General features: G+C 40.4%; 1 protein-coding gene across 1 annotated transcript in view; it reads right to left on the bottom strand.

Annotated features, from left to right (window-relative positions):
* Positions 1-648: 648 nt before the first annotated feature.
* Positions 649-20028, bottom strand: part of LOC115464690 (vomeronasal type-2 receptor 26-like) — a 64366-nt gene continuing 44986 nt past the window's right edge. The window contains exons 4-6 of the mRNA XM_030195047.1: positions 9047-9250; positions 6055-6181; positions 649-1547 (exon numbers count right to left, since the gene is read on the bottom strand). Coding sequence (XP_030050907.1) covers positions 649-1547; positions 6055-6181; positions 9047-9250 — 1230 coding nt within the window. The remainder of the gene's footprint in view (positions 1548-6054; positions 6182-9046; positions 9251-20028) is intronic.

Genomic DNA, 20028 nt, shown 5'->3' with positions numbered 1-20028 from the left:
GCGGCCTCAGGTGATTTCCGAGGGCAGAAGCATCTCTTGCCCATTTAAATCGCTTTGAATACTGGCCTCTTGAGTATTAGGATCCTAGGAGTGAAAGCAAGACTGAGGAAAAGATAAACCTAAGCACTAATTATTATGGGGCCCTTTTACTAAGCCACAGCAAAAAGTGGCCTGAAGTAGTGTGGGCGCATGTTTTTGGCGCACAGCGGGCCAATTTGTACCATGTCTGGGAAAAAGGACTTTTATTCAATGGGCCAAGAAAAGGGCCTGTGGTAAAATTAAAACCAGCGAGTGCCTATTATTTGGCTGAGCCCTTAATGCCACCCATTGATCTAGTGGTATGGGCTCACGTGCTAAATGCTCAGTGACCGGTCGACATGCACCAACTGCCGAATAATGCCGGAAACGTTGCATGCAGTAGGAAAAAAACAAAATAATTTGTCCTGGTGGTACGAGCGTGCACCAAATCTGAAATTACTACTATTGGGGCTCGGTGGCCTGGCGGTAGTTTCATGTTGGCGTATGCTGCATGCGTATAGAGCCTACTGCATCTTTGTAAAAGGGCCCCTATATGAATTAAAGATAATTCCACAAATTTGAATTAGCACGGCTTTAACTTCCACAGCATTTCAGAAAAAAACATTCATTTCAGTTGTTTTTAGTTAGATATTTCCTGCTGTTCATTTCAGGCCTCAATAGGATAATGCAACATTTGGGCATAAATATACAACCCAGCAGTCCAGCACTGGAAGCTTGTATGGAAAATATCTCCACTGCTACCATGTATTTCCCTCTTATGCTCAGATATGTTGGGATAAACGTTATCCAAACACTGCAGAACACCAGCATGCTGAAAGTAATGTACTTGGCCTCATTGAAACTGTCAGGTAGATTTCTTGATAAGAACGCAATGATGAAGCTGATACCAGCTAGAAATCCCAGGAAACCCAGAACACAGTAAAATGCAATCATTGACCCTTCATTACATTCGAGTAGTATTGACCCAGTTTCTGATTGCATATTATGATATGGAAATGGGGGAGCAGTAAACAGCCAGATGAGACAGAAAATAAATTGAAAAACAGAGCAGGAAAGTATTATAGTATGTGAGATCCTGGAACCCATCCATTTCAGTAGTTTGCTTCCAGGCTTGGTTGTATGAAAGGCCATAACCACAGTGATTGTTTTTGCCAGTATGGAAGAGAGTGAGATAGAGAAGGTCATACCAAAGGTAGTGTGGCGGAGAATGCAGGTCACGGGCTCAGGATGGCCAATGAACATCAAGGAGCATAGAAAGCAGATCATAAGGGAGATGAGGAGGATATAGCTGATGTCCCGGTTATTGGCTTTCACAATAGGTGTGTCTCGGTAATTAATGAAGATTCCAAAAATGATTGTATTGATAAGAAAAAAGAAAATGCTGCTGGTAGTCAGAGCTATCCCAAGAGCGTCTTCAAAAGACAGGAACATTATCAGTTTTGGGATACAAGTTTCTCTCTTATGATTGGGCCAATGGTCCTCTCGACATTTCACACAGTTGTCCATATCTGAGGAAGATTAATATAGTCTCAATATCTCATAAACAGCATTGATTTTAGGATAGTGCATGAACATTAAATTAATTCTCTTTACCTCAGACTACAGCAGATAATGTTGCTCTATAGTATCCTGATGTTTAGGATGGTGAAGTAGTTTTCATGCACATCAACCAATTACTAATCAAAATCAGTATGTACAGTAGAAAGACACTTGCCCGAGAATAATTTCAACTCTTCTCACTAAATAAAAACCACATAGTTGCTATTGTTTACTATATATCTCACCCCTTTTCTTCTTTTTATTTTATGATCTATTTTCTAGAAAGTGAGCAACATTAACACTGTAAAATTGATATTCAAAATTATTTAAGCAACCGTAAATGGCTTCTGGCTTAATTCATTTGTGCAGGGCCATCTGCTGATATTCAGTGGCATTGACTGGTTAGTGGGTCCAAAAAGGGGGATGTCCATGGGAGGGTCATGGGTGGATTGGGGGCGTTCCTTTACTTTATGTGCATTGTTATGCAATAAAGGGGATCCGTGCCTAATTTAGGCACAGGGATTTATACCAAGGTATCGTTGGTATAAATGGTCACGCCTAAATGTAGTTGAGGTTCCTGGCTTGAAGTGCTGTTCTATTAATGGTACCCAACTTCATGCATGTGGTGCTAGTTTTTTTCAGCACCGATTCTTTTGGCACCATTTATGTAAGTGGAAAAAAACAATAAAACACTGGCGCAATATGTGAGAGCGGAATTGAATCACACTTGCTTTCCTCTAGTAAAGAAAATTGGCAAATAGCCATTAGGTTGTGCTTCTAGTTTCACCTCTAGCAAATTGCTCCAGAATTTTAATGGTTTTTTCCACTTACATACTCTGCGAAGCTGATTTATCTGAACTGCTATGACCTCTGAGGAAGGCATTGTGCTGAAACATGGCCTGTGTAGGATCTTTTGAGTCAGCTTACTTTGGCAGATAAACTCTTGGATGCTTTTACTCCTTGTTTGCCTTGGTTATTTGGAAGTCTCCTCACTTTCATCCATCTTGTTTTTGCTTGACTTTTTGTGTAAGTTGTGAGGATCCCCCTTTTTTTCTTGGCACCATTTATAGAATTTGGTCCTATACACTCATATATTGGCATATACATATAAAATGACTTTATTAAATTATCTCCCAAAATTGTAGACAGGACAAATTATTTGTCTGCTTCTGCCTGACATTTACTGCCACTTATCATTGCAGTATGATTAGCTAAGGCTAAACAAAAACAAAATGATTCCAGATAAATTGGAAAAGTTAAGTATGAGCAGAAGCGATGGGGTGTTTTCAGTAGCCTCTCACATTGATAATCAGGCTTTGATCCCCAAAGAGCTGCTACATGATTTGGCGGTGCAACCCAGATCTTCTCTGTAGTTCAGACAACTTATGGAAGCCCAGGATTGATTTAGCTCCTCTGTTGTTTTCTATTTAGAAATAATTCATCTACAATTTTCATGTATTAATTACCAGCAGGCTGGACTACTATATTCTTTGTACCAAGGATTACCATTGAGCATCCTATGTCAGTTGCAGCTGTTGCAGAATTCAACCACAAAAATGTTGGTGGGCAAGAAGGCTAAAGGATCATGTGCTTCCTAATTTGAAGGATTTGAATTGGCTTCAAATGAAATGGAGGAAATAGTTTACACTTGAGTGCTGCTGTTAAAAGCATAACATAAGAACACAAGTGTTGCCATACTGGGACAGAGCGAAAGTCCATCAAGTCCAGTATCCTGTTTCCAACAGTGACCAATTCAGGTTACAAGTACCTGGCTAGATCCCAAAACAGTACAATTCATTTTATGCTGCTTATCCCAGAAATAGTGGATTTTCCCAAAATCCAATTTAATAATGGTCTATGGACTTTTCCTTTAGGAAGTCATCCAAACCTTTTTTAAACTCCGCTAAGTTAACCGCCTTTACACATTCTCTGGCAACGAATTCCAGAGTTTAGTTACATGTTGAGTGAAGAAAGATTCTCTCTGATTCATTTTCGATTTACTACTTTGTAGCTTCATCACATGCTCCCTAGTCCTAGTATTTTTGGAAAGCGTAAACAGATGCTTCATGTCTATCCGTTCCACTCCACTCATTATTTTATAGACCTCTATCATATCTCCCCTCAGCCGTCTTTTCTCCAGCCACTTTAGCCTTTCCTCATAGGGAAGTCGTCCCATCTCCTTTATCAGTTTGGTCGCCCTTCTTTGTACGTTTTCTAATTCCACTACATCTTTTTTGAGATGTGGCTACCAGAATTGAACACAATATTTGAGGTGTGTTACAAAGGCATTATATCATCCTCACTTTTGTTTTCCATTCCTTTCCTAATAGTACCTAACATTCTATTTGCTTTCTTAGCCACAGCAGCACACTCAGCAGAAGGTTTCAACGTATCAACGATGACACCTAGATCCCTTTCTTGGTCGGTGACTCCTAACGTGGAACCTTGCATGACGTAGCCATAATTTGGGTTCCTCTTTCCCACATGCATCACTTTGCACTTGCTCACATTAAATGCCATCTGCCATTTAGATGCCCAGTCTCCCAGTCTGATAAGGTCCTCTTGTAATTTTTCACAATCCTCCTGCGATTTAGCCACTTTGAATAACTTTGTGTCATCAGCAAATTTAATTACCTCAATAGTTACTCCCATCTCTAGGTCATTCCACAATGAGGTGGTAGGTTAAATTCAGCAAAGTTGGAAGATATCAATATAGGCTACTATTATGACAGGTTATTGTACTGCTAACTTATGCTATTTTAGCACAGGTCCCACTTTATGCAATTTATTTATTTATTACATTTGTACCCCACGCTTTTCCACATACAGCAGGTTCAGTGCGGCTTGCAATGATAGGGAAGTTATCAATGTGGGCTACTCTTAAGTCAGGTTATTTTACCATTGTAAAAAATGGGACCCTGTGCTAAAATAACCCAACTTGTGCTAAAATAATCCAATAGTCCACATTGATAAATTCCCCCCTAATTATTAAGTATCCAGAGTAACAGTAAAATAACACACCTTAATGGTAGCCCATGTTGATAACTGCCCCCTAAAGTCTCAATTCGCCAAATTTCTGAGCCATTATGGGGAATAGTTATCAACATGAGCTAACATTAAGATGTGTTTTTACCACTAAGGGGTGTAGCTATAAATGTGGGATACCATTAAGCTATGTTATTTTACCAATAACTTGTGCTGTTTCAGCACTTAAGATCTAGTTAATACTAACTGGGGTTAACAGTAAAACACTCCTCTTAATGGTAGCCCACATTGATAACTTCCCTCCTAAAATGAAGGGTGAAATTGGGAATTACTATCTAAGGCAATTTTCCTCAAACTACAAAATAAGAAAGACGTTCATCCCATGAAGAAAAATGGATGACTATGGCTTATGTAGATTTTATCTTTTCCATAATTTTTTGCATACCTCCGAGTTTCACACAGCAAGAGCTGTGGAGGAGCATTTTTGTCATTACATCCAAGTCCAAATTTGAGACGTTTTCCCTAAAATGTTTCAATCCAATGTCTAGCACACAACCATAATCAAACCAGAAATATGTCTAAACTTCTTGTTCAATTATGACCTTGAGCTAGATGTTTCTGGCTCAACACATCCATCTGTAAGTACCATTTTTGAAAAAATAACCATAGAAAAATAAGCCATAGGGAGGTCTTTCTGGCAGCATTGCTAGTGAACTGACCACACAGACATCCCTGCAATGCAGAGGGGCAGCCTAGTGGTCAGTGCAGTGGACTTCACATAAGGGGACCCAGGTACAAATTCCACCTAAATCCCTTCATATTGTATGGTAAGACTTCCAGGAACAGAGAAAACCTAAATTGTACCTAAAGGTCCACCATTTCAATAGCTTTCTGGCTTGCAGGTCATCTATCTATCTATCTATCTATCTATCTATCTATCTATCTATCTATCTATCTATCTATCTATCTATCTATCTATCTATCTATCTATCGAGTGGGAATTGAACCTGGATCCCTTGCAATGACCACTAGGCTAATCTATCCATTTGCTTTTATCTACTGTCACATCTTTGGGGGGATAGGAGGGAGTCAGTGACTTCTAGAGGATTAAGGGGACATTATGCCTTCATCCCTCCAGTGTTCAGTTAGGACACCTTTTTCAGACTTAGTCGTCATAGAACAAGTCTAGATAAAAATATACTTCTTTTCTGCCCTGGACCTTTTTTTCTGTTCCATTATAGCAGAAAAATATCCAGATTGAAAGCCCACCCAAGACTCAACCAAAACACACCTCCAACATGCCCCCTTGCAATTTAGACGAACTGCAGAGATTAGCTCAACTCTGAGTTTTGAACATCGTGATTTAGACGTTTTGGCGAGAAAAATGCCCATCTGCCTCTTTATGCCATGTTTGAGACATTTTTCTTTTTTGAAAATGAGCACCATAGCTAATAACCCATGGTCACTGACATGCCACATGATATCACTCACCACTTTGGTTGGCGATCTCTCCCTGTGGACACGGAATACAGTCAAAGCAGCAGATGGGCTCTCCTTCCCTGGTTAATTTCCTGAAGCCAGGTGGGCAGCTCTCACTGCATTTGGCCTGAGGAGGTGTCTAAATATTGAAAGAAAAGTTTGAGTAATTTGATCAAACCTTCATTTGTGATTGTTAAAATGCAGGTTTTTATATCTGTCCACTTATGTGACAATTCATATTTTCAAGCCTCTGGAATCTGAAATTCAGCTTGACATGGAAATGTCGTGTACTGATCTTTCTTATTTTACAGTTTACAGGTTACTTTTAAAATTAAAAACCCTCCTTACTAGACTGTTCACATCCACTTATACTGAATCCTTTTTGCTTTCAATAATTCAGTATAGACTCAAGCTGGATATCTGAACCAGCAACTTTTCTTAAAATGTATCTCTTTCAGCAAGAAAGGAAAGTATTTATAACAGCGACAAGAGTTAGGCAGATGCTAACAGTAAATGGCTATTTACACGATATTCTCCTCCTCCTCCTCCCCTTCAGCTGTCTTGGTTTAGTCAGAAATAGGGATGAGCAACTCAACGAATGTCTGGTTTTTCGTTTCATTTTCCATGTTGTTTGCACCGTTGTTTATTTTGGTTTGGTTTAGTTTGGATAGTCTTTATTTTTCCCTTAGGATGATATTATTAAAAATGTGCATGCGTTTTGAAATGGTGTACCCTCTTTCTAAAGAGTGTGCACTATTTGCAATCAGAAACCACAAAAAATGGCGGAAGATTTGGATTTTCCTTTTGTCTGTTAGATTTGGACTTTCCTTTTGTCTGTTTGGAGATTTGGACTTTCCTTTTGTCTATTTGCAATCAGGGCAGATTATTTCAGAAAGAGTGTACACTCTTCCCTGATAATGCTGTACATGTGCAATGGTTGATGCATGCACTGCAGTTCATGTATGCCCATGCTATTTTTAAAAAATGTGCAATCTTTCTAAAAGAGGTTCACTAGCCACTGCTGCTGCCACAGCCCAGTGGGCTACTCTCTCAGGGCTCCATTCAAAGTAATTTCTTCCCTATTCTACTTGAGTTGCCTGTGCGAGAGTGTGAAGAGCTGCTGCATGGACAAAACCTTTTCCCTACTTTATTTGTCCATTGCTCATATTTTGAAGGGATTAGCACAAGCCTCCTTGAAGCTCCAGGTGGCAGCGCTGGCTTGTTTCACAGGTCAGATGCAGAATTCTTCCACAGCTGCTCACCTGGAAAATGTCCATTTTTTGAAAGGAGTTACTTATCTCCGTTCTCCCTTGCAGATGGCTTGCATGGAATGGAATCTTAACCTGCCACTCAAATCCTTGGAAAGTGTTCAATATGAACCACTTACAAGATTTACACTTATGGAACTTACTGTAAAAACAGTTTTCTGGTAGCCCATGCATTCGCCAGGAGAGTTTCTGAGTTCCAGACACTCTCTTCCTACTATTTATGGAAGCAGATTGGCTCAAGCACTGACAGGAAAGATGGCATTTAAAGTGTACTGTGGCATTAATCAGTCCCATACTTCCAATACAATACCTCTTACCACCCCACCAAACATATCTCTGGTGTCTAGCATCACCCATCCCTCTCCCACATATCCAACCCCCTCTTCTTCATATTTAAAAAAAAACACCATGGTGGTTTAGTGGGCCTCAACCCCCAAGCCTCCCTCCCAGCCCCCCACACAAATTTCCTGGTAATCTTATAGTCCTCTCCCTTCCCACCAAGTCCCCCCCCCCCCCAAATCTCCGGTAGTCTAGTGGGACTTCCCACCCACCACACAAAGCCAAATCTATATCCCAATACTATACCTGGAACAAGGCGGGAGTGATGGCAACTCTTGCCTCTGAGTGGGAATTGTTCCTGCCTTGTTCAATATATAAGGTTGGGAGCTAGGCTTGGAGTGTGTGTGGGGGGTGGGGTTGCTAGACTAACAGGGGTTGTTTTGGGATGAGGAGGGTAAACTGGTAAAATGAAATCCTTCTGAATCCCTGAACTTTTTGGGTCTGCCAGTTAAACATAAAACATGTGGTATGCTCTTTAAAAGGAAGGAACATGTTTGTTTTAAAGTTTGACTATCCAGCTTATTTTCGAAAGAGAAAGACGCCCATATTTCGACCCAAATCGGGAGATGGGCGTCCGTTTCCCATGGGCGCCCAAATCGGTATAATCGAAACCTGATTTTTGGCAGTCCGTCACAGAGAAGAACAGAGATCACGGGGGTGTGTCAGAGGCGTGGCGAAGGGAGGGATTTCTAGGCTACCAGGGAATTTGTGTGTGAGAAGGTGAGAAGATGAGGAGTGGGAAGGAGGGAGGGGAGGGCTGGCAGCCACTAGACCAGCAGGGCAATTTTTTAATGTTAGTGGAAGGGGGGTTCAGGTCAGGTTGAGGCCATTGTTAAGCTGAGGAGACCACATGACCGCATTAACATATTTTTAAATGTTAATACCTGCAGTGAAACCATTTGAGCATTGCTTGGCCAGTAAAAATGTATTAAAGCCATGTTAATACTTTGTGAATTAGCCCCCTTTAGTCCGGACCCTCCTTCTGCACCACTTTAACACTCCAAAACCTTACCCCTTAGATCCTGCAAAGACCACCATTTATCTGAGGCAATTTTCGTAGACTTTGGTCTATCTAGCTAAGTCTTTACTTAGACATCTAAATCAGTTTGAAAATTGGCCTTCTCCTTTTTAATCTAGTCTCCTCTTCACCCTTTCTAATATCCTCTTCCAGAATGGTGGTTGTTCTTAGCTTTCTCGGAACATAAATATTCATGCCTTTATCAATTCAAAACCTATTTGTAAAGTCTACTACTCTATTATTTTTGCATTGTGTAAAATTGTGATAGTCCCATTACACAGCTGAAGTTAACAACATGCATGATGCAACTTAGTCCAGTGTGTTCCCTCATTCTCTATTGGGTTTTAAATATGACCTGGGTGAATGTAGTCTTCCATACGATTGCTTTCTCATTGATGATGAAATCCTTTCCGTCAGAAGCATGAGGATTATAACTTCCAACAATTTCACGATGCACTACTCCATTGGGTAAATAGATCTGATTGATAATATTGTAGCCAATGTTCAGTTCTCTATTCTCATCAAAAAAGATGTTTTCATCCAGATTATTCTTAAAGTGGACATTCTTCAGATAATGATGAAGCTAAAAATTAGATTTTCAATAGTGATCTTATCTGTCAAGTTAACTGCCAAGATCAAAATATTTCTGTTCAAGTTTATTTTATTATGTAATTCTGTTGGAATGTATTGTATTTTTACATGCATTGCCTGTCACCTATTATTTCTCTGTGATTACTCTGTGACCTCTGATGTGAATTACTTAGAGAGGTCACACAGCTATGCAACTTCCTGTGGGGGTTAGACACAGCAGATGCAGCACATGCAGCACATGGAGCACATGGAGCTCATGATCTCTCCTAACCTGAGAGGATCTATGGTGGTGTGAGCATCCATTACCATCTAAGCACATGGAAGGAGCTGATAATACAAATGTATAGTAATATGTATATATAAGCCTGTCTGATTATAATCTAACTGCAAACTGTGAGTAAACAGATGTTTTGTTACTTCAACTTTAAAGTGACTCAGCAGTGAATTATTCAGGGGTGAATGAGAGAGAGATGAAGAAAGAAATTAACATTTCTAAAGCTGAAGCTGTGTGTACTAAAATCTGCTAATTATTTACTACAAATAATCCAACAAAAGGGTTATGGGCCCAGGGGCCAGGAATTGAAAAAGAAGAGAAATATTACCAGGCAGAAAAAAAAGCCACATTTTTTCTCTTAAGTTTTAAAGGAAAGATTCAGTCTGTCTCTCTCTCCCCCCACACAGCAGACAGAAGGCTAAGAAAATGGCTGAGGGAAGAAATTCACTATTGTTCTATTCTCTCAAGGTGCCTAAATTAACTGAGTTTAATTATCAGCAGTGGGAACTAAGATTCATATGTCTCCTTCGAGCAAAAAGATTGAATATATGCTTAGACCAAGACAGAACAGCTGAAAATATGGCTGAATGGGACAATGCAAACTATTATGTGAAGTGCATGCTTTTGGAAGCTCTCTCAGAGAAACAAGCCATATTAGTGGAGGGAAAAGATACACCAAAGGACATTTTATATAAACTGAGAACTATGTATGCAACTACATATGCAAAGCAGCAACCAATTTGGCTGGCAGAGTTGAATGAAACCAAATTAAGGGATAAAAGTAAATGTAATGATCACATTATGCATCTTATGTCTTCATTTCAAAAGTTAGAACTTTCTGGAATTCCCATGTGTGATGCATTGAAAAGAGCATTTCTTTTTACCTCACTATCAAAGAAGTTTGATGTTTTTAGGTCTGTAAATGAGGCCATTGAAGGGCAATCTTTTGAACAGACAACATCAAAACTAAGGCAGGAATGCATAATAAATGATTCTGAGGAGATGTGTTCTCAAAGCAAGTCAGAGAGAAATGAAACAAATTTCTTGGCAAAGAACAGAGGAAGGCGGAGCTATGGGAAAACTCCACCCAAGGGCAAGCTGATTTGCTACTCATGTGGAAAGGAGGGACATGTATCTAAATGGTGTAAGGAAACACAAAACACTCCCTCTAGCTCACCTAAGCCAATGGAACTAAAGAATTTTCAAACCAGGAAATGTATGAAGGACAAAGATAAACACAAGGGCTTTCTAATGGCAGAAAAATCTTTGACTATGGTAAATAATAATTCAAATGAAAGTACTTGGATTTTGGATTCAGGGAGCACATGCCATTTAACCAATTGTAAAGATTTCTTTCAGGAAATGTGTCCAGAAGAAGGAATTCTTAAAACTGCAAACGCAGGGACTGCTAAGATCCAAGCAAAAGGTATTGGATTCTTAAAATGCAAAGTGTCTAATGAAGTTAAAGAAATTCCTGTAAGTGATGTCTTGTATATTCCCCAAGCAGTTTGCAATATGCTTAGTGTATCTACATTAGATAAGAAGGGATTTGCGATTCATTTTGAAGACAGTAAGTGCACAATCTCTAAAAATGATGAAGTGTATGCTGAAGCTTTTATGCATAATGATGTTTATAAGCTGAACATTTCAGGTGAAGCCTCACATATGGCGCAAGTAAGGAAGAATGATGGTAAATGTAGTCTGGAAATCTGGCACCGCCGCCTGGGACATCGTGATTCTAAGGTGATCCAGGATCTTTACAGTAAGCAACTGGCCACCGGCATTCAGATAAGTGCAGATGCTGGTAAAATGGAGAAATGCATAGACTGTGTTACTCAAAAAGGTGTGAGACCCTCATTTCCTGCATACACAGGAAATAGGAGTAATAAAGTACTGGACTTAATACACAGTGACTTATGTGGACCGTTTAATATCCCATCATTGGGAAATAACAGATTTGTGCTAATATTCTTGGATGATTTCTCTAGATATTGTGTGGCCTATTTGCTGAAAGAGAAAAGTCAAGTCACAGACATGCTGAAGAAATACGTAGCCATGGTGAGCAATAAATTTGAAAGAAAACCAAAGGTTCTTCAGACCGACAATGGTGGTGAGTTCACTTCACAAAGCATGCGCACATTTCTAGAACAAGAAGGCATTCAGCATATCAAAACAGTAGCTTATACACCAGAACAAAATTCTGTTGCAGAGAGAAAATTTAGGTCACTTGTGGAAATGACCAGATGTATGCTGTCAGATAGCAATCTCCCTAAAAGACTATGGGGGGAAGCCATTCTCACAGCAGTGTACCTACAAAACAGAATGCCAACTAAAGGCGCTGAGCGCACACCACATGAGACATGGCATGGTAGGAAGCCAAACCTGTCACACATAAGAACATTTGGAAGTACAGCATATGCTCATGTACCAAAGCAAAGAAGGCATAAGCTGGATTCCACAACAGAAAGGGGCATTTTAGTTGGCTATACTCCAGGACACAAAGGATATAGAATTTTGAATCTGAAAACTGGCATTGTTGGCATCGACAAGAATCAACCATCCAAGTCTAATAGGACACCTTAACACAATCCTATTCTACAGGCCACCAGGAAAATGGCAAGACGCCCAAACACAACTCATGGATTTCATCTCGAATACCTGCGTATCAACTTCAAACATCCTCATACTAGGAGACATCAACTTACACCTAGAAGATGACACCCTACCAAGTACACGAGAATTCAAAGAATTCCTACAACTCTGGGATCTGCAAACACCCAACTTACAACCAACACACGAAAAAGGACACACACTAGATATCATAACAAATAGACTCGAACCGAACTCAACTATCACACTCACCAACACAAGATGGACACCCACACTATGGTCAGACCACCATAAAGCAAATGTCACACTTTACTGGCAAAAAAAACCACAACCAAACACAATCAACAAACATGAGCGAACAACCTACACAACAAGAGGAAAAATAGACCCCACAACATTCTGGCAACAGATCTACCAGAGTGAATGGACTGCAAACGCTGGCACCATCCAATTCCTCCAAGAATGGGACGATATAAGCACAACAACATTAGACAAAATCGCCCCAGTCCAAACCAGAACATCACACAGGAAAAATGCAAATCCATGGTTCAACGAAGAGCTGAAAAAACTGAAAACACAAGTCAGGAGACTTGAACGAGCCTGGAATAAAAAGAGAGATGAACAAACACTAAACGACTGGAAACAACTTCGGAGAAAATACAAATACACCATCAAACAGACAAAAAGACTACACTATAAAACATTAATAGGACCAAACTACAAAGACACACATAAACTCTTCAACCTCGTGAACAAACTGTTAGACACCACACCTGTTACAACCAATGGCAAAGATACACTAAGTGTTGACAACCTTGCAAAATACTTCAAGGAGAAGATTGTACAATTACGACAAAAAATACCCGCCAGCACTATAGAATACACCACTCTCCTAGACTGTCTAGATCCAGAAGAAGGAACACACCCAGCAGACAGAACCTGGACCGAATTTGAACTACTACCAGAAGAACTCATCTCTAAAACTCTCAAAAAATATGCCAAATCCAACTGCAAACTAGACATATGTCCAAATAGCCTCATGCAAACTGCTCCTCAACAATTCATAACAAACCTAACAAATCACATAAACTACATGCTACAAAATGGACTCTTCCCAAAAGAAAAAGGAAAAATCCTACTCACACCAATTCCTAAAGACACAAAGAAAAACACGAGCGAAATAACCAACTACAGGCCAATTGCATCCATACCACTAATAACCAAGCTAACCGAAGGTATGGTAACCAAACAGCTCACAAACTATCTAGACAAACATTCAATACTGCATGATGCCCAATCAGGATTCCGTTCGAATCACAGCACAGAAACAGTATTAGTCACCCTAATGACCAGATTCAAACAAAGAATTGCAACCGGCAACAATTTACTCCTCTTACAATTCGACATGTCCAGCGCCTTCGACATGGTTGATCATGAAATCCTAATACACATACTTGAATACTTTGGCATCGGAGGAAATGTCTTGAATTGGTTCAAGGGGTTCCTAACCCTGCGCTCGTATCAAGTCACATCAAATTCAACCACGTCCAAGGCATGGATACCTGAATGTGGAGTCCCACAGGGATCACCTCTCTCTCCAACTATATTCAACCTAATGATGATCCCTTTGGCAAAACTCCTATCAAACCATAACCTCAACCCGTACATATACGCCGATGATGTGACAATATACATCCCATTCAAGCAGGACATCAAGGAAATCTCCAGCGAAATCAATAAAAGTCTACACATCATGAACACATGGGCGGATGCATTCCGCCTGAAACTGAACGCAGAAAAGACCCAGTGCCTGATACTCACCTCCCAATACAACACAACAGAATTCAGCGTGATAAACACACCAAACCTAAAACTTCCAATCTCAGAAACACTAAAAATCCTTGGAGTGACTATCGACCGCCACCTAACACTCGAAACTCACGCAAACAACATAACCAAGAAGATGTTCTTCAGCATGTGGAAATTGAAAAGAATTAGACCATTCTTCCCAAGATTCGTCTTCCGCAACCTAGTGCAATCCCTCGTCCTTAGCCACTTGGATTACTGCAACTCATTATACGCTGGCTGCAAAGAGCAAATACTAAGGAAACTTCAAACAGCCCAGAATACAGCAGCCAGGCTCATCTTCGGAAAACCTAAATATGAAAGGGCAAAACCACTACGAGAGAAACTACATTGGCTTCCACTCAAGGACCGCGTTACTTTTAAAACTTGCACACTAGTCCATAAGATCATTTACGGTGAAGCCCCAGCGTACATGTCTGATTTAATAAACCTACCACCTAGAAACGCCAAAAGATCATCCCGAACTCACCTCAACCTTCATTACCCAACCTGCAGGGGCTTGAAGTACAAGACGATACACGCGTCAACCTTTTCCTACAAGAGCACGAAGTCTTGGAATACATTACCACGCAACCTAAGAATGATCAACGAACAAGCCTCCTTCCGTAAACTACTGAAGACACACCTGTTCGAACAAACTTATGGAAAGAGCCAATACACATAGAGACCACCCACTGTCCACAATGCAATACACATCCACATCTGATCCATCATCCCTTTATCCAGTCAACCATACATTCGTCCACGGAACTATGTACACTATATGTCTAGGCGCCTAATAATGCCCTTTTTTCCCATTGTCTCTTTCTAATGTCTCTGTGTTTTGTCCCATTGTTATACTACCAACGATATTCGAATGCCTCGCACAACTCTGTTCAATGTAATCCATAACTTAGTTGTAACAAATGTATTTCTATTATTCAAGTCTTATTGTAAGCCACACTGAGCCCGCAAATAGGTGGGAAAATGTGGGATACAAATGCAACAAATAAATAAATAAATAAATAAGACATGTTACATATTTTGATGAAAACAAAAGGGTTGATAAAGGCTGGATTATCCCAGATGAGCCTTATCATCCAGAATATGAAACTAGAACCATAATAGACATGCCAGTGTATATAAATGCCATACCAAGGCAGATGTCTGAAAGCAACTCATCTGTATCTAACGAGGAACAGGCAGAGGAAGCAGACACAGAAAGGATCATTGAAGAAGACAGTACAGTTGGAGAAGGGGAATCAATTGGAGAAGGACTCTCAGATTTAGAGGATGCAGAAAGGTCAGACCAACCTGTTGTCAGACGCTCATCCAGGGAAAACAAAGGTGTTCCACCCCCAAGACTGTCTTACCTAACAAAGTCAGCAGAAGCTCAAGAGCCCTTAACATGGGATGAGATTGAGAAAATGCCAGCAGAAGAAGCTGCTGAATGGCATAAAGCTGCACAAGAAGAAATTGATGCATTGGATAAAAATAATACTTGGATTCTTACAAAATTACCTCCTGGCAAGAAAGCTATAGGATGCAAATGGGTATTCAAGTTAAAAAGGAATGCACAAGGAAAAGTGGAAAGGTATAAAGCCAGATTAGTGGCAAAGGGATATCTTCAAAATATGGAGAAGATTTTGATGAAGTGTTTGCACCTGTAGTGAAACACACGACAATCAGAACACTTCTGAGCATTGCAGTCTCAAAAGGCATGCAAGTCAACCACATTGATGTGAAAACAGCATTTCTTCACGGAGATATAACTGAAGACTTGTACATGGAACAACCAACAGGTTTCATAAATACAAAACAAAGACAGCTAGTGTGTAAATTAAACAAAGGTCTTTATGGATTAAAGCAAAGTGCAAAATGTTGGAATGATAAATTGCATGAAATATTGACAAATTTAGGATTTAAGCAAGGTGAAGCAGATAAATGTTTGTACACTAGGTGCAGAAATGGACAATATGCATACATTTTAGCTTTTGTTGATGATCTGCTCATTGCAAGCAAAAGTGAGCAAGAGTACAAGGACATTGTAAAGTGTTTAAACCAGAATGTTGAGATAAAAGAACTGGGTAATGTGTCATACTATCTTGGTATAGAAATTGAGAAACAAAATGATGGTTCTTATCTTCTAAGCCAGAAGCAGAAAATAAATGAGCTTATTGAAAGTTTAGGTATGCAAGATGCCCAAGTTGTAAGCACTCCCATGATCACTGATTTTCTGAAGGATGAAACAGTAAGAGAACCTTTACCAGATAACATCCAATATAGATCAGCCATAGGTAAGCTTTTATATCTAGCTACCACATACAGGGCTGATATAGCAAATGCAGTAGGAATTTTGAGCAGAAGGGTCAGCTCACCTACCAAATCAGATTGGACTGCAGTTAAAAGGATGGTAAGGTATTTAAAGGGTACCATTGATTGTAAATTAAAGATTTCAGCCAATAGTAATCCAAAACTAATATGTTACTGTGATTCAGATTGGGCAGGGGATCATTCTGATTATAAATCCACAAGTGGATATGTGTTTATGTATGGAAATGTACAAATTTCATGGGCCAGTCATAACAAAGTATTGTGAGTTTGTCTTCTACAGAAGCTGAATACGTGGCCGTATCGGAAGCGTGCAGAGAACTGATGTGGATTGAAAAACTTATGCTGGATTTCGGAATAGCTGAAAAGAGACCAATCCAGATAATGGAAGATAATCAGAGCTGCATCCGACTGTCACAGAATGACAAGGTTCAGTCACGCACCAAGCACATCGCAACGAAATACCACAACGTGCGAGAGTTGGCGAAAGAAGGGGTCATCAGTCTACACTATTGTCACACCAGTGAGATGACAGCTGACATCATGACCAAACCGTTACCCAGAGAACATTTTGAAAATCTGCGTATAAAGCTTGGACTTTGTATGAATAAATAATTGCATGACAGTTATGCATGAGAAGGGGTTTGTTGGAATGTATTGTATTTTTACATGCATTGCCTGTCACCTATTATTTCTCTGTGATTACTCTGTGACCTCTGATGTGAATTACTTAGAGAGGTCACACAGCTATGCAACTTCCTGTGGGGGTTAGACACAGCAGATGCAGCACATGCAGCACATGGAGCACATGGAGCTCATGATCTCTCCTAACCTGAGAGGATCTATGGTGGTGTGAGCATCCATTACCATCTAAGCACATGGAAGGAGCTGATAATACAAATGTATAGTAATATGTATATATAAGCCTGTCTGATTATAATCTAACTGCAAACTGTGAGTAAACAGATGTTTTGTTACTTCAACTTTAAAGTGACTCAGCAGTGAATTATTCAGGGGTGAATGAGAGAGAGATGAAGAAAGAAATTAACATTTCTAAAGCTGAAGCTGTGTGTACTAAAATCTGCTAATTATTTACTACAAATAATCCAACAAATTCTATACACAGTATACTAGATATTAGAGGTTGGATATAGATCTCTAGGTATTGGACACTTTCTAAAAGCCTAAGATACTTCACCTTGAGTATTGTGTTCAGTTCTGGTCGCCGTATCTCAAAAAAGATATAGTGGAATTAGAAAAGGATCAAAGAGGGACCAAAATAATAAAGGGATGGAACTCTCATGAGGAAAGGCTACAGAGGTTACAGCTCTTCAGCTTCGAAAAGACATGACTGAGGGGAGATATGATCAAGGTCTACAAAATCCTGAGTGGTGTAGAATGAGTAGAAGTGAATCAATTTTTTACTCTTTCAAAAAGTACAAAGACTAGGGGACACACAAGGAAGTTACATGGAAATACTTTTAAAACAAAGAGGAGGAAATATTTTTTTTCACTCAATGAATAGTTAAGCTCTGAAACTAATTGCTAGAGGATGTGTTCACAGTGGATAGCGTATCTGAGTTTAAAAAAGGGTTGGACAAATTCCTGAAGGAAAACTTCATAGAGGGGCATAATCGAATGGGACACCCAAGTTTTCATGAGAGAGTCCTCGCAGGATGTCCCCGCGAAGGGGCGGGGAAACCCATATTATCGAAATAAGATGGGTGTCCATCTTTCGTTTCGATAATACGGTCGGGGATGCCCAAATTTCAACATTTATGTCGACCTTAGAGATGGTCGACCTAAATGTTGAGATGGTTGACCTTAGAGATGATCGTACCCGGTTTTTGGCGATAATGGAAACCGAGGACGCCCATCTCAAAAACAACCAAATCTAAGTCATTTGGTCGTGGGAGGAGCCAGCATTCGTAGTGCACTGGTCCCTCTGACATGCCAGGACACCAAGCGGGCACCCTAGGGGGCACTTTAGTGAATTAACTGATGCACTAACTAAACGGAAAAAGCCCTTTCCTTACAGATCCCTTAGCGATTTGGAAAGGAACGGGCATGCTTGAAGGAAATCGTATGCAAATGAGCTGCTCGCTGTTAGCTCATTTGCACATGATTTCTTTCCTAAGGAGGGGAAGCCAATGCAGAGCAGCCAAGCGTTATGTGTGGTTGCTTTGCGCATGCCAAAGACGGCTTCATACAAGCAGACAAACTGCGGGTATAATAGCCGTCTACAACCTTTAAAAAACTACAAGTCCAGGTGAAAACATCCAAGGGCTCATCAGGGATGTCTTTTTTTTTTTTTTTAGTATGGGTGAAGGACAGGAATGTCCAAAATGTGGATTTTTCTGTGAGAAGGATGTCCATGTCTTTGCTATGCCTCTGACACCCTCTTTATTTAGATTTTGGATCACAAGTAGCAGCAGGGGGATTTGAACCAGCCTCCTTTGGATTGCAAGACCTGTGCTCTAACCACTAGGTCACTCCTCCAGTCCACTCCCTTGAAATTTGGCCATCCCTGTGTGTGTGTGTGTGTGTGTAGGGGGACAGTTCAGGACGTCCAAAATGTTTGAAAGAAGGACATCCACGCCTTCGCTATGTCTTCGCTATGCCTCCGCTGACACACACACACCTCCCACCCACGAACCTGCATACTGCTGCGATGGACCTGAGTATGATATTTGAGGCTAGCAAAAAAAGTTTTTAAAGTTGTTTTTTTCAGGGTGGGAGGGGGTTAGTCACCACTGGGGGAGTCAGGGGAGGTCATCCCCGATTCCCTCTGGTGGCCATCTCGTCAGTTCGGGTACCTTTTTGAGGCATGGTCGTAAGAAATAATGGACCAAGTAAAGTTGGCCAAATGCTCATCAGGGACGTCATTCTTTTTTCTATTATCGCTTGAGGATGCCCATCTGTTAGGCACGTCCCAGTCCCACCTTCGCTACGCCTCCAACATGCCCCTGGGAACTTTGGTCGTCCCCGTGATGGGAAGCAGTTGGGGACGCCCAAAATCTGCTTTCAATTATGCCGATTTGGGCAACCATGAGAGAAGGATGCCCATCTCCTGATTTGTGTCAAAAGATGGATGCCCTTCTCTTTCGAAAATAAGTTTGATAGCCTGCTATTGAGACAGACATGAGAAAGCCACTGCTTGCCCTAGGAATGGTAGCATGAAATGTTGTTACTATTTGTGTTTCTGCCAGGTACTTGTGACCTGGATTGACCACTGTTGGAAACAGGATACTTGGCTAGATGGACCATTGGTCTGACCCAGTATGGCAATTCTTATGTTCTTAAGCATTATCATAGGATATGGTTTGTGGCAAATAATGCTGCTTTTTGAAGTTGACAGCTGGAAATTGTATTAATATTTAACACAAGGAAGGGGAACCACAGTCCTTGAGGTCCGCAATCCAGTCGGGTTTTCAAGGTCGCCACAATGAATATGCATGAGATTGATTTTCATGTACTGCTTCCATTGTATGCAAATAGATCTTATGCATATTCATTGTGGAAATCTTGAAAACCTGAGTGGGTTGTGGTCCTCAAGGACTGTGGTTGCCTACCCCTGGCTTAATGTGTTTAGATAGTGGTCCTGGTTATTGGGGATTGCACCAAAAGTGCTGTTTATTACTGGCAATACTGTTGCCTTTTTCCTCCACAGACATTTCTCTTCAACTGTACTGTCATTCAGCAATTCATAC

Source organism: Microcaecilia unicolor, chromosome 3 (assembly GCF_901765095.1).
Source record: "Microcaecilia unicolor chromosome 3, aMicUni1.1, whole genome shotgun sequence".
In the NCBI taxonomy this organism is placed as follows: domain Eukaryota; kingdom Metazoa; phylum Chordata; class Amphibia; order Gymnophiona; family Siphonopidae; genus Microcaecilia; species Microcaecilia unicolor.
Note: the sequence above shows the minus strand (reverse complement) of the source record. Positions and strands in the feature narration are given on the sequence as shown.